Genomic DNA, 13,474 nt, shown 5'->3' with positions numbered 1-13,474 from the left:
AAATGTCCTCCATGTCAAACACAAAGGCAGATGAAAGAGGCACAAATTCTGAGACACAATTAAACACACACACACACACACTACCTTTTTGGGATCCATATTGAATTTCTTTCGGCCCATGGCAACCTGCTTATTCCTCTGCATGTTTTTCCTGTGAGTATGAAGGTGTCAGGGCTGAATCAGAAACATTTCTTTCTTCTTTAGCAATGCATGAAGCGAGCAAAGAGCAAGAGCCATATGATGATATGATGAACCTCCTCAATCACCTCAATCACCTACTGCCTTCCTATGTCTGTCTTATTTTCCTAATATGAGCATTAATAACCACTGGGGCCCAGTGGTATTGCTGGTTGGATGTATTACTTTTAGCAGTGGGGAGTATCTGGGATGTTGCAAAAGTAGAAACGCTGCTGCTTTTACATGTAAATCTTTAAACAAAATCTTATGCTTCCAACCAACAGATTGTGTAGCATAATCCTACTAACTTCTAGTTTTGTAATTATAGCTTGCATATTGACGATGATAATGTCAGTATGATAATTCTTACTCAGATTCTGGTTTATGATAATACAGATTTGACCTTCCAATTCCCCTGCATGCTATGAGATCACATTTCATTTTTAATGTATGAGCTGATGTGAAAGGTATGTATGAAGTGTTTCATGTTGTACTACAATGTCAAACAGCACATCATTAAAGCACTATGTTTACATTATATCTACCATGATCTGAATGCATCACTGAAACAGTAAACTGCTCTGGAAGGCTGACAAAGGGCAGGGTTTTGTACCCAAGCCTTTTAGGCAGGAACCAATTCTATATAAACTGTATAAACATCTGATACAGTTTGACCAACAAGAGACCAATTTATGACTTCTGATTTGATACAATCTGATTTTCCAATGCTTACAAATTACATTAAGAGCTTGCATTACTGAACAGTGAGTTTTGCCATAATGTAAACGTAATGTATATTTGAAATGTTTTATTTAAGGGAGCCTATAAAGCTTATGAAATATCAGATCCAGCATCAAAACCTTTATAGCCAGAATCAAAAATAGGTAGGAAGAGTGTAGAACACACTCCACCAAAACATGTACAACAGTAATAGCAATACTACTATTTCTAACAAGAACAACAACCACAACCACCACCAACCTTTCTTCAGTGGAACCCAGGTTTTCAATCTCATTCGTCACTTCTGCTATCTCATTCTTGAGTTGCTGGGGGGGACAGGACAGAGGGAGAGGGACAGAGGATGAGTGAACTAAAACAAGGAATATTAATGTTAAGGCTGGTCTTGCTAAGCTCCCCAACATTCTTCTTAATGTGACAAGGAATGCTTGAGACTTCTATGACTCAAAATGAATATTAACATTACAACAATGACTATGCAGGCATTAATAAGACATTTCACTATATCAGCCCCGGTCTAGCCCTTGCATATAATCCTCAAGTTAAAAAGGGTGAGAAAGTAGGCTTAGTACGAATGAAACAAAAAGAAGGGGGGGGGGGGGGGCTGTAATTTTAAAGGCGAGGTTATGAGGAATTCTTTGAGCTCTTTGACTAGCTGGTGATTCAGTAACTAACATGGGGTGCTTGCTGGTGCAGTGTCAGGTGTAACACACTCACTGGGCAGGTCATCACACACACAAAAAAGCCCTAGAAGATCAAGTGACAAAATAAGTAAAGAATTGGCTGACAGTGGCTCATTCATGTGTGCCATGGGTAGCATATGGGACTGTAATTGGCTTTCTGCGGTGTGGACTATTATATGGATGTGTGTGTGAGTGGATAAGTGAATTACTGTGCATGTAATCCATTGCACTTAGGACCAACCCATTAGCTCCATCCTCCTTTGTAGTGGAGCTGTAGCAGTACCTGGGTATACACCAACTAGGTGATTGTGTGGGGGCTGGTTTGCAGACTCTGTCTAATATCCATACTGCCTGCATAAGCAAGCTACAATCATCTAGCAGCCCATGCCTGGATCAATACTACTCATATTACAAATCTATACAGGATACATACCGATGCATAATTACCCTCCCAATGGCCCATACTTTAACACATACTGAGGTGAAAGCAAGAATCCTTTTAACACCAGACCCAACCCTATTATGGCCAAGCACCTCTCCTCCTACAGTGCGTGACCCAGAAACCTTGCTTCAAACTCAGCACACAAACTGTAAATGCCAGGCCTGTTCAAAGGCAGCAAGAGCCTGAAATAAAACACAAACCTGATAACCTCCTTGTTTGAACAGAAAGAACCACATGCATTTATACAGTTAGAGATGTGACTATGGGTATCTTAAGTCAATCATCTAATAGAAAATAATTTCAAGCCTACAATAAAGTTTATTAAAGAAACAATTAGTGGCAGCATGAAAGAATAATTTTATAAGAGTACACGTGCCTCTTCCACTGACCTGTCTCATACAGGGAGCATTTGAATAATTAATTTCAGTCACAGCACAGGCTCATAAAAAGATGAATTAGGAACTAAGTGAATGCTCTGGTTTGCTTTTTCACTTGAGGGAAGACATAAGGCAATTACTAAGGGAAAGGAAGGCATTTACAGACTGAATAAAAATGGTTGCTTAACAAAGTTGCTAGGTTGTGAATGTCTCTGAATGGCAGCCATGAGCTCACCATCTTGACATTTACGCAAGTCTCTTTTTCATGAGCATCAACCATCAAGTCTGGATCACAGTCCCACCTGAGAATGTGCTGATGTCTGACATGTTTTTATGGATTATACAAACACTAAAAAGCAGTCCCCACATACACAATCAACCAATAACCATTGCAATATCATGAAAGAAACCAAGTTCACAAAGCACACTGGACATCTGATCATTCAACCTTATCACAATGAAACTAACTTTAGCTTATCAATATATTAACCTTGTTATTTCGACCTCTTCGAATGAACAAAAACAAATATATAAATAAATAGTATTTGAACTATTTATTTTAGTCTAATTACAAAATTCCATATAGTGACAAACAGAAAGGTAAACAGAGAAATATAAAGATTTTTTTATGCCCTGCACTCATTCATATACACTGAAGACTCTCTGAAGAGATAAATGGACAGGAAGCACTTAGACTGATCAGTGTTAAGCTTAGGACAAGAAACATCGGCCCAGAGAGGGAGCATCAGATCCACATTATCAATCAGCTCCAGTTATTCCCAAGTGGAAATGACAGCTGCGCTGGATACCATCAGTAACTAGATTTGTAAAGGAACTTAACTGCAAGCACAGCTTATGAAGTGAGTTGGATCAATTCAAAATCTGACCATTTCTGGTTCAGTGGCCAAAAACAAACTCTAACACAGAGGGCTAATGATTTCCAGTGTAACTTACTACTGCGTTAGAATACATTAGGATGGCAAAACATCAGTGCTATTAACTCAAGGTAATTAATTTTACATATTTCCCATTTTGAGGTTGGTGCTAATTCTACATAGCATGCTTCATATAAAACCTTGTAAAGCCTATGAAAATCATAAAGAAAGAGAAATATTGATATTTTTTTAAATAATAAAATGTTTTTTGTTAGTTTTTTTTTTTAAATACTGTATTGGATTTATTACACCCTTACTAATTGCTTATTATTTTTTCAGTACTTCCGTCGTTGGCAATGCTCTATTTCTGGTTCAACCAGCAAACACTTGGAGAACAAGCCCTGAGACCTATCAAACAAGTAGAGCTGTTTTACTAGCCCTTTGTCTTCTAGGGCAGTATGTGGGTGGCCCTCTCCTCCCCTTTTAAACTGTGGCAGCTGGTGCATACAAGTGTTGGGGCTGAGGGTGATCAGGGAATGATGAGTTACATGGTACTGGAATGCTGACTGAACCAGGTTGCCTCACCTACAAAAAGTCTCTGAAACAACTTCCCACCAGAGCATCACATGGCTCATCAGCTTGGAACATGTGAAGTTCTAGGCACTGTAAACCCTGTACATTATCCCAGCCAACAGTTCTTCAACAAAGTTGGCAGCGCTGTACTCAACAACTGCCACTTACACCCCCCCTTACACACACACACACACACAGTCAGGATGGGATAAAACTAAGGCATGTCAAATACTCAGTACATAGACTCCCTCACTGTAGTTCATCATGAGACTTCATGTGATGCTCCAAGGGGATCGAGTTAATAAAGCAGTGCTTTTATCAACTCTGTTATGCCAACAGAATTCCTCATGTGTTTTTGTGGTGTTTCCCCAACATTACTTTTACAACAATGATGCTGAGATCACTTGTGGTCAGAATAGGGAAAAAAAATGTGAAAAATGTGCAATCAAAAAGGATGATATTAAATCAAAAGAGAGGGGAACACAATGAACAGTCAAACAAAAATTCCCTAGTCAAACTGTGTGTCTGTCATTGTACTAAGGACATATATTGTGTTTATATTAAATTTCCTGCAAAGCTCCAAAACTATGCTGGTGTAGTCACCTGTACGGATGGAAAGACATCATTTTTTCCTCAAGCTGTTACTAGCATGCAATGCAAAGGGCACTCAGGGAATGACAAATGAATGAGGGGTCACACGGTGCCGATACCAATTCACATGGTATGCAAACAAAATTCCATTAAGGTTTACTCAATTGATTAAGTCATTTGAGGAAACGAAGAGGCCAAAGAGTTCAAGCCTTAGAAGAACCAGAGATCAGTATTCCAACTGCATAAAACAGCAGCGTAACTGAAGTTGCAATACCATCTGTTTTAAAGTCCATTGACCCCCATCAGCAATGCACATCATAGTCTTTTACTCAGCCATACATGTGGCCCATCATCCCTTTACACTAAAACTGAAAATACCACAGTCTTGCCTTTGTCCATCCGAGCCTTTTGATTCATGGCTTATTAAAAGTGCAAACCTAGACACTGCAAACTTTAAAGGGGTAATTAAAATATGCCTCTAAGATTTTAACAAAGAAAATAAGTGCAAATGTTTAAGACCATGGGCAGTTGGACCCACAAGAGGATGGCATTATCATTACAAACTAGTTGGTATTTATGATGAAGTTACATAGTAAGACCCCCATGAGCCTTTGAACCATCCAGTCTTACTATGTGTTTAAAACACCTCCCTGTGGAGAGGCTGCTGTAAAACGGGTAGAGAATACTCACCTGTATATCCTCAAGCAGCTCCTGCTTACGCCGTCTTATGTTTTCCAGCTCCTGCTTCTCCTCTGGAGTTAGGTCATCTGGTACTGGGAAGCAAAGGGAAAGAATGATGAGCATGTGACAAAGATTAGAAGCCAAAGCACATTCTCCAGGTGCAGGTACTTGGTAGAGATTCTGCATCTGAAGGAAAGACAAACCTGTATGCTGATTTTAATGATACAATGTTCCAATGAGCATCTTTGCCAAGTTTGTGACATAAATGAGGCCAAGATGTGTGTGCAGACATGCACAGTGCACACATACACAAATAATTATCCATTTGAGACAGATATTAAAGAGAAGACCCAGTCTTGCACACACTTTCTCAATAAATATTTAAAAGATCATACAGACATGACTGAATGCCCAGTCAGTTCACTACACACAGAAAAATAGGTCAGTTTGGGACATACACCTGCCTAGTGTTTCACCTCTCAATCTGCTGCACATACGTTTTAGCTTGAGTATTTTTATTTCATTTTGTTGACTATGCAACAAACTGTAAAATAAAAATATCTCTGATAGAAATAAGTGTCATCTGTTTATTCACCAGTGTTTTACTGGCAACTGTTCATCATCATTATCCTCATCCTTCTTCAAAAAGGTAGAAATATGAGTCACATTTTTGATCACATTAGGGGACACAGAAGAGCATGGTCTAGTTAGTCAAATCACAGCACAAGACAGCCAATCCAGCATATACTCTGCATCGTTGTTCTCAAGCAACTGAGAACCAGCAAAATGCTTGTTAGAACATAGACCAATATGGAGCAACAGGAGAGATTTTTTTAATGTTCTGCATAAATGCAAATCTGCAAATCTTCAAAAAAACAAACAAAAAAAAACATGGCATATAAACCAGTCCTGAAATACAGGGGGATCTTCTAATAATAACAACACAGAACCATATTGAACAGCATATTTCAAGACCTTATTTGTGGGCCAAATCCAAGTTAGCCATTCTCTGTCGCAGCCTAAGCAGAACGGTCAGCCATTCTATGGAGAGCTTTGATATAGGGCATCGCACACATCCTGTGCCTTTTACGCTAAATCCATAAAGGCACATGTTGAGCTGTATCAGTCTCTTTTAGGATAAGTGCACCGCCAAAGGGCAGTCAGAGAAAGAAAACCACATATGGCCTATGTGCCGCAAACCTAAAATAAAAATAGTGCCAACAAATAATGATGACCTCTCTCGCTTACCTCAGTTCTTAGTAAACATTTAGGTCATAAATCTTTGAGGATTGTAGCAATCACTTCTTTTGTGAACAACTGACCAGCCACAGCTTTTGGCCTTTTGTCTTAACTGAAAATTATTAAATTTCAAACAAACACTCCTGTATTCAGTTATACTGGCCCAGCACCAAATTGGATCCAGCAAATTCTGTAGTTTTCTCTTAAAATAATAAAGCAGATTGAGAAGCATACATATAAGTATTTTGTCCCAGACGTACCTCTCATAATAAAACCAGATACAAAACATGGTGTTTGAGAACTTTGATAGAACACAAAACAATAAATAAATAAAATGCTCATGTCATTAAGGCAGTTCTCTCAATCATGCCATTAGCTGTTCTGATTGAAATCCTTAGTCTAAAATTATTGGCCTGCTTAAAGCTATAACACAACCAGACTGGTGGGCTACAATACTAGTTAGCCCCTTTTAGACTGAATATAAAATGTTGCTGGTGTCAGGAATTGTCCTGTCCATAATGTCTGGACATCATTAGAAATTCCTAACTGGCACTTGTGTACTCCCTGTAAGCAAATACAATTTTACTACAAATACAAGGAAATGTTTTTCACTTAGTGACCCCCTAATGACCACAGTAACACACTTCTTTTACCACCCATTATCAGCCCTTTGTCTGGGAACCAAGATGCTTGACAGGCAGGTTATATAGAGGAATGAGTAGCTCCCCTCCCAAACAGCCCTACACCAACATCTCACAACTATACCAACCAACTAAAACAACTTCCTTCTGTCATGCCTGAGACGAAGAAAGAAAACTACATGCAGCACAATTCTTATTCACAAAACACATTAACTTAACAGGACCAATCCAGAAAAAACCTGGAATGGTTTTCATTTGTACTGGTATTTCAGGGGTATTGGTAATATCTATGTGGTCTATTTGTTATTACTGCCACCAAAATGATATATCCAATTCAGTGGAAACCATAGCTACAGTTTCAATAGTACTCCAACAGGAAACACTGTGTAAACAATGAGAAACTGAAAAGAAACAATCCATTATATAGCAATGGCATCTTAACATAGAACAAGCTAGAGCTTGCCATAATGCAGCCTATGGGTTTGCCAGGGTCTGGCATCATTTTTAGACCAAATACCAAATATAATTTTGGATACTTTAGTCTAAACAGCCTTAGAGCACTGCACAACAGCTCTGACCACACCATCATGTACAACAATTTTCTGCACCAATGTTCATGCAATACAAAATCTTAAAAGTGGGCTTAAATGAGGGCTTAAATTCTCATGTTTCCAACAAACAGCAAAGCTTGCCTTCTCTCAACTGAACCCATGTTAAAATATACCAAATAAAGCAACATGATAACATAAGGGGTTCTCGGAGCTTTAGGTTTCCTGAGACGCCCTGTTGCTGGATGAGTACAAAGCTGCCAGACAATGACAAATGTTAATCAGGCAAATTCTCTCGATCATCAGTTTTTCTGTTCAGCCTCCAGACACCAGCTGACAGTGCAGAACTCTGCAGTCAGCAGCCAAACAGAAAAACAGAAAAGAGGTTCCACTGAGGATTCTTCCTACACTGAGCCTAAATGTGTTAATGTGTAGATTTTTTGTTTACCTTTTAAATGCTCGAAAGGATTCAAGATCTGGGGACATTTTATTAAAGAGGACGCATACATTTAACATGAAATATGTAAAAAATAAAAAGGAGCTTTCCACAGAAGTAAAACTTTCAAGCTCAAGCACTTAAAAGAAATATCCTTTTGTGGACTGTGAACAAATGCGGGTGCACGAGAACACATAGCTCAGCAGCATAGTGCGAAATTTATCTGATCTGACAGAATAAGCTAATGGTTATATGCCATTGTTACTGTTTCCTTATAGCACTAATAATGCTAGTCATTAGAATATTCTAAACCAAATCTGTTGTATTTAACAGCTTCGAAATCCTATTGAACATGTGGCAGTTTGTCATGTCATGGCATTATATTCAATAGCTTGCTATGTAAAACTGGTTAACATTAGTTTAAAACACAGTGCAATCTGCAAAGATTTGTATTGCATAACCTCATCATAAGCTGTAAATCAGTAAAATAAAAAATAACAATAAAATGCTATTTCTCACTGAAATAGAGCTAATGTCAGTACAGTATCCAGTTGTTCATAAAAGTTACAATTTTACATCATTTTACAATAGACAACAACAAAACAATTCTAAATGATCTGATACAGCCTGTCATCTACAAGCCACATTTGAGATTAATTAGGCCTACTGCATATGAATTATCAGTTATCAATTTTTTTCACATTTCTTGCAAACATATACATTTTCAGATTAAATCAGGATTTTCATTATTAAACTTTTTTTTTTAAATTAAGAGCCTGTACTACATAATACAATAGTCCTGGCCGTCCCGCATCTGCACATATTCACACATTTTCCCATTACAATTATAGCTGAAATGAAAACAGAAGTGGCACAAAAAAGAGACAATAGAGATAGCACAGATTCGAGTTGGAAATCGGTGAAAATTTTTAAAGAAACTGATCTGTTACGATCACAAATCCAGACTGAAAATAGCACAGCAGTGCTTTGCAGCAGCGCAGCGCATGTGATAACAGCCAGGGTAGTTTTAGCAAGTCACATGATAACAGATGGGCTAGTTTGTGCACACACCGCTGTAGACCTTAACTTTGTAAAAAAGCATATATAGTAATAATATTTTTTTTTTAAATGCCCCCAAACAACTAAACTACAGCTCCACTGTGGTTTTTAATGGAAATAATATTGGACAATATTCAGATGCAAGATATCGGTATCGGATCAGTAACGGAAAAACTGGCATCACTCCATCTCTACTCTACACATTACCCCTACGTTATTTTGTGCTACAAAATTGACACACAAATTTTTGTTTTAATAAACCCTAATGGCTAAACCAAAAGACATCTGATGGATAGCGATCCTAGTCTGAGTGTGAAGAAACACCGGTCTTACCCTTCCATGTCATCCCTCTGCCTTTCTAAAACTAAATCATTGCCCGTTGGACATCTGCAACCCATCAGCACTGCAAGTCATAGACTAGCACAGATCAGTAAGCTTTACGTTCTCTGCACAAGTCTTTGAATATCAACATATGCTGGAATCAGCACTAATATGATGAATTATGGTGACATGGTAGTATCAGATTTGAGTTCCATGAGTTTAATTTTGTGTTACCCACTTAGTGACTTTAAACTTGGGCTATAGGCAAGACCAAACCAAATCAGTAAGAAGAGACAGTTGTACCTTGAAGGAAAACCCCCACAGAATCATCCAGCAGCAGCGGTGATAAATATGTAAGACACAGCATAAGCCACATGCCCTTTGTCTTCTGAGAGTAGGTGTGTCTGATTGAGAGTCTGCTGGAGAACGCTGCAGCTGCCCTGTGCTCCAGGATGCCCGAGTGCTACATCCTGGAGACTCAGATGTATCTCATATCCTTAAATTCTGAGATGCTCAACTCCTAACTGTAATGCACAACCTTGCACACCTTCACATTTAGGCCAATAAAATGATAAAAGGCCCCAAGAAGGTCCATTGGTTACTTTAATCTGACTAAAAATATCACACAATAAAGCACTCTCTCAACATGCCCTAATTAAAAATAAAACAATAGTATCTCAGTTTAATAAGTAAAATTCTTTATCCACTCAATAACATTAATGAATTATTAGTTCTCTATAAGAGTTCTGGGTTGAGAAACCGCATGGTAGCATCAGGCCAATCACAATATAGTGGGGGGGGGGGGGGGGGTGCGCGCAGAAATGCCATGCCAACTACAGAAATCACAAGCACTTCATTTCTCTGCCTGTTTCATACATTATGAAGCCTAGAAAAATATGTAGCTACATGTTTAAAAGAGAGGTTGCAGTACGTTTTTATGCTAGTGCACCAAAAGGGAAATGTAGTTTGTTTATTCAAAAATATACACTTATCAATCTTACCAATCTTTACTGAAAAGCATACCATACACCAGCAAGCCTCTGGGCAGGCCTGCCTCTGTAGAAGCGCAGAAGGAAATCAGCAGGGCACAATCAGGCTCACAGAGCAAGCTCAGGGTGATTGACTAAGACAGAACCAAAAAGGCAGGAACACAGTCTAAGCCTTCCATAACACCTGGTAGTCTTCAAAGGACCAATGAAGTTATGCTGCAGCAATATTACAATACACAAATGGACTATTGCCTCAGAGCTGGTACTTTAAAAATACAGTGTACTGTATACAGTGTACTGCATGTAATATTTTTTCCAGTATTATGCAGATATTACGCACTGACAAATTTTATGCACTATAACTAAAAAAAAAAAAAATTTTTTTAAACAAATTGGTGCAATGTGCTCTTATGGACTTATATCATGGAACTCTCATTTTAAATCAGATTAGAATTAATTAGCTTGATTCCTTATAAACAACCGTCACATCAACAAATTAAACCTCATAGCATTTTGCTGTTTAGCATTACGCCTACTATAAGAGTTTCACTCTAAATATCAAACATGATCTTTGTTACTAGGCCTAGATCATAATGGGCTAGAAATGTGATACTCCTATCTCCTACTGAATGTCCCCAGCAGTATGGCCTCTTTACACACTAACAGCAGTGCACCTGGTGGTTAGTCTCACAGGGCACAGCCATGTGACAATCTGAACACTATGGTTTTGGCAAGCTACATTCACACACTATCACTACATACCACAGAGAACACTGAGCATCCAATGACCACTTGGTATGCACAAATAAAATCTGGTTCATTGGTAAGAAGATTGTGCACAGTGCCTTGTCTTGGAAAACTGTCATTGTGCTAATTAACCATACAATGGAAACCATTTTCAACAGGCCAAATGGAAAATGGTTAAGTTCCTAACCATTGCATAATTTACCATTATGAAAAGATAAAGAGTGTGTTACATTATTAAAAACTTTACATTCAGGATAGTTAAAAAAACAGGTCCCAAGCTCAACATATTCTTCCTAATGACTGAGCAGAAACATGCATGCCAAACACACGCAAGAATGTCATTATACATATTAAAGATTCTCCGCAATTTGAGGTTAATTGTCCTGCATCACAGTGAAACTGAATTATCTGTGAAACATTAGGTCAAAGCAATGGTACAATGCTGTATTAAAAGAACTGAAGTTTTAGGGAAATTAAAACAATTTTTCAAAAAGCTACAGTGATTCTGAATTGTCCTGCACGTCAAAGAACAACACTTAACAAGCTGGTTAGAATGAGTCCTATCAAATTAAGAAAATGACAGATAATAAAGAGTTTATACTTGGCTAACAACTTTCCAGATCTCAGTCAAAAGACAACAAATAAAAGAAGCCAGGCAAGCATTCTCTAACATTTGCAACATTTGCTCAAAGAAGCCAGAATTCCTGCACACACACTGATAAGAGAAGGGCCAACAAACAATAGCCAAACAGAGCAACTGAGTCATCATGGACATGCATGCACAAAAGCTTATCGAAACACAAAATGTGCTGGGTTTGCCCCAATGTCACTCAAGTAACAATTCTTGCTAATTGTATGTGTGTATGTGCAAAGGGTGTGGATATATACGAGTGACAAAGCTAAAGTAAATAAATAAATAAATAAACAAACAAAAACCAATGCAGATCTTCAGTTAAATTTAGGCCTATTTGCTGAAAATCTATCCAAGAGTCCTTCTGTAAAGGGTGAGTACAATGAGCACTTACTTCATTCTGTTATCATGAGCTGTGAATCAGTCAGTCTGCCTGCCCAGATCAAAGGACCAGGATGAGTTTATACATACTACTAGCAGTAGGACCACTTCTTGTAATCCCCAGTGACCTGTGTACTCACTGAGTATGCTGCTAGAAGAACCAATGCTATCCAGTCCAATAAAGAGCAGAGACAGGCCAGAGGAGAGACCAGGACAAGCACAGGAAACTAGCACTACTGGCATTAAAGCCAGTACAGTTGCTCTCCCTATAACCGCCTCCCCCCTCCGTATGCCCACCAATCAGTGCAAACCTACCACCACTCTCCTCCCCCCTCTCCTCCAGCACAACCACAGGCATTAGTAGGCTCAGCGCCACCCTGTGGTTATTCTGTGCACTATCCCTGAAATTATTCAGTGAGGGGACACTAAAAACAGAGTAAGTGATGCAGACAAAAGAGAACAAGAGAAAAAGGAAAAAGAGGTATGATGGTAAACACAGAAGTAGGACAAAAGTCACTACACAATAGCTATTCACCATGTTTCACATCCACTTTGTACCATCTTTCTCCAAGTAAGTAGAGAGTTACTAAACATGTCCCTCTTAAATGTGTTCATGTTCAGATAGGTGTACTGTGTGTTGTCATTTCTTTCTCTCCATGCATGGAAATGAACTCTTGACTCTAATGCAAACATACAACTGAAAAGCATTTCTGTAACTAAACAAACGAACAGCTGGTATCTGCAGACACTGGGTAGACAGACAGGTCCTCTAGGAAATTGGGCTATGCTCAGCAGGATCACAAAGGCAGTGAATAAGGCTAGCCAGATCAGTGTGAAGTGTGAGAGCAGTATTTTACTGGTCACTCAACATCTGTCACTATAACCAATACTCTTCAGTATACTCTGCCACCAACAGGCTCCAACTCACAAGTTCATTTGACATTTTACACCTCAGTGAAGAAAATGCCTTTGAACTGTTATTATCACCTGCTTTGGTACAAATTAAAGTGACAGCAGGTGCACTGGAGAGGCAACAACAAGACCCCCCCCCCCCAAAAAAAAACAGGAAATGGTTTTACAGGTGGTAGCCACAGAAAATTGCTCTCTCCTTATACTTCCTGACTGATTGTTCTCTACAGTACTGCGTTTTGTTGTGTCCTTGTCAATATTGGTAGTGAGGCGGTACCTGCAGCCCACTCAGGTTGCGCAGGTAGTCCAGCTCCTCCACAATGGCACATCCATACATGCCATCACATGAGGGTTTGCTGGATGTCCCAGCACAGTCTCAAGAACGTGGAGGACATACCAGGACATGGGCACAGACTCAAGAGCATGGAAGTGATAC

General features: G+C 38.9%; 1 protein-coding gene across 5 annotated transcripts in view; it reads right to left on the bottom strand.

Annotated features, from left to right (window-relative positions):
- cyth1b (cytohesin 1b) overlaps positions 1–13,474 on the bottom strand; it is a 48,102-nt gene that overhangs the window by 9,161 nt on the left and 25,467 nt on the right. For 4 of the 5 annotated variants that reach the window (XM_027010417.2, XM_027010418.2, XM_027010415.2 and 1 more), the window contains exons 2-4: positions 5,147–5,229; positions 1,159–1,223; positions 85–151 (exon numbers count right to left, since the gene is read on the bottom strand). In XM_027010417.2, the coding sequence (XP_026866218.1) occupies positions 85–151; positions 1,159–1,223; positions 5,147–5,229 (215 nt within the window). Of the gene's footprint in view, positions 1–84; positions 152–1,158; positions 1,224–5,146; positions 5,230–12,142; positions 12,326–13,474 lie in introns of those variants that run through there. The other variant, XM_027010419.2, reaches the window with a different exon arrangement.

Source organism: Electrophorus electricus, chromosome 14 (assembly GCF_013358815.1).
Source record: "Electrophorus electricus isolate fEleEle1 chromosome 14, fEleEle1.pri, whole genome shotgun sequence".
Lineage (NCBI taxonomy): Eukaryota > Metazoa > Chordata > Actinopteri > Gymnotiformes > Gymnotidae > Electrophorus > Electrophorus electricus.
This window is presented reverse-complemented; position numbering and strand designations above follow the sequence as displayed.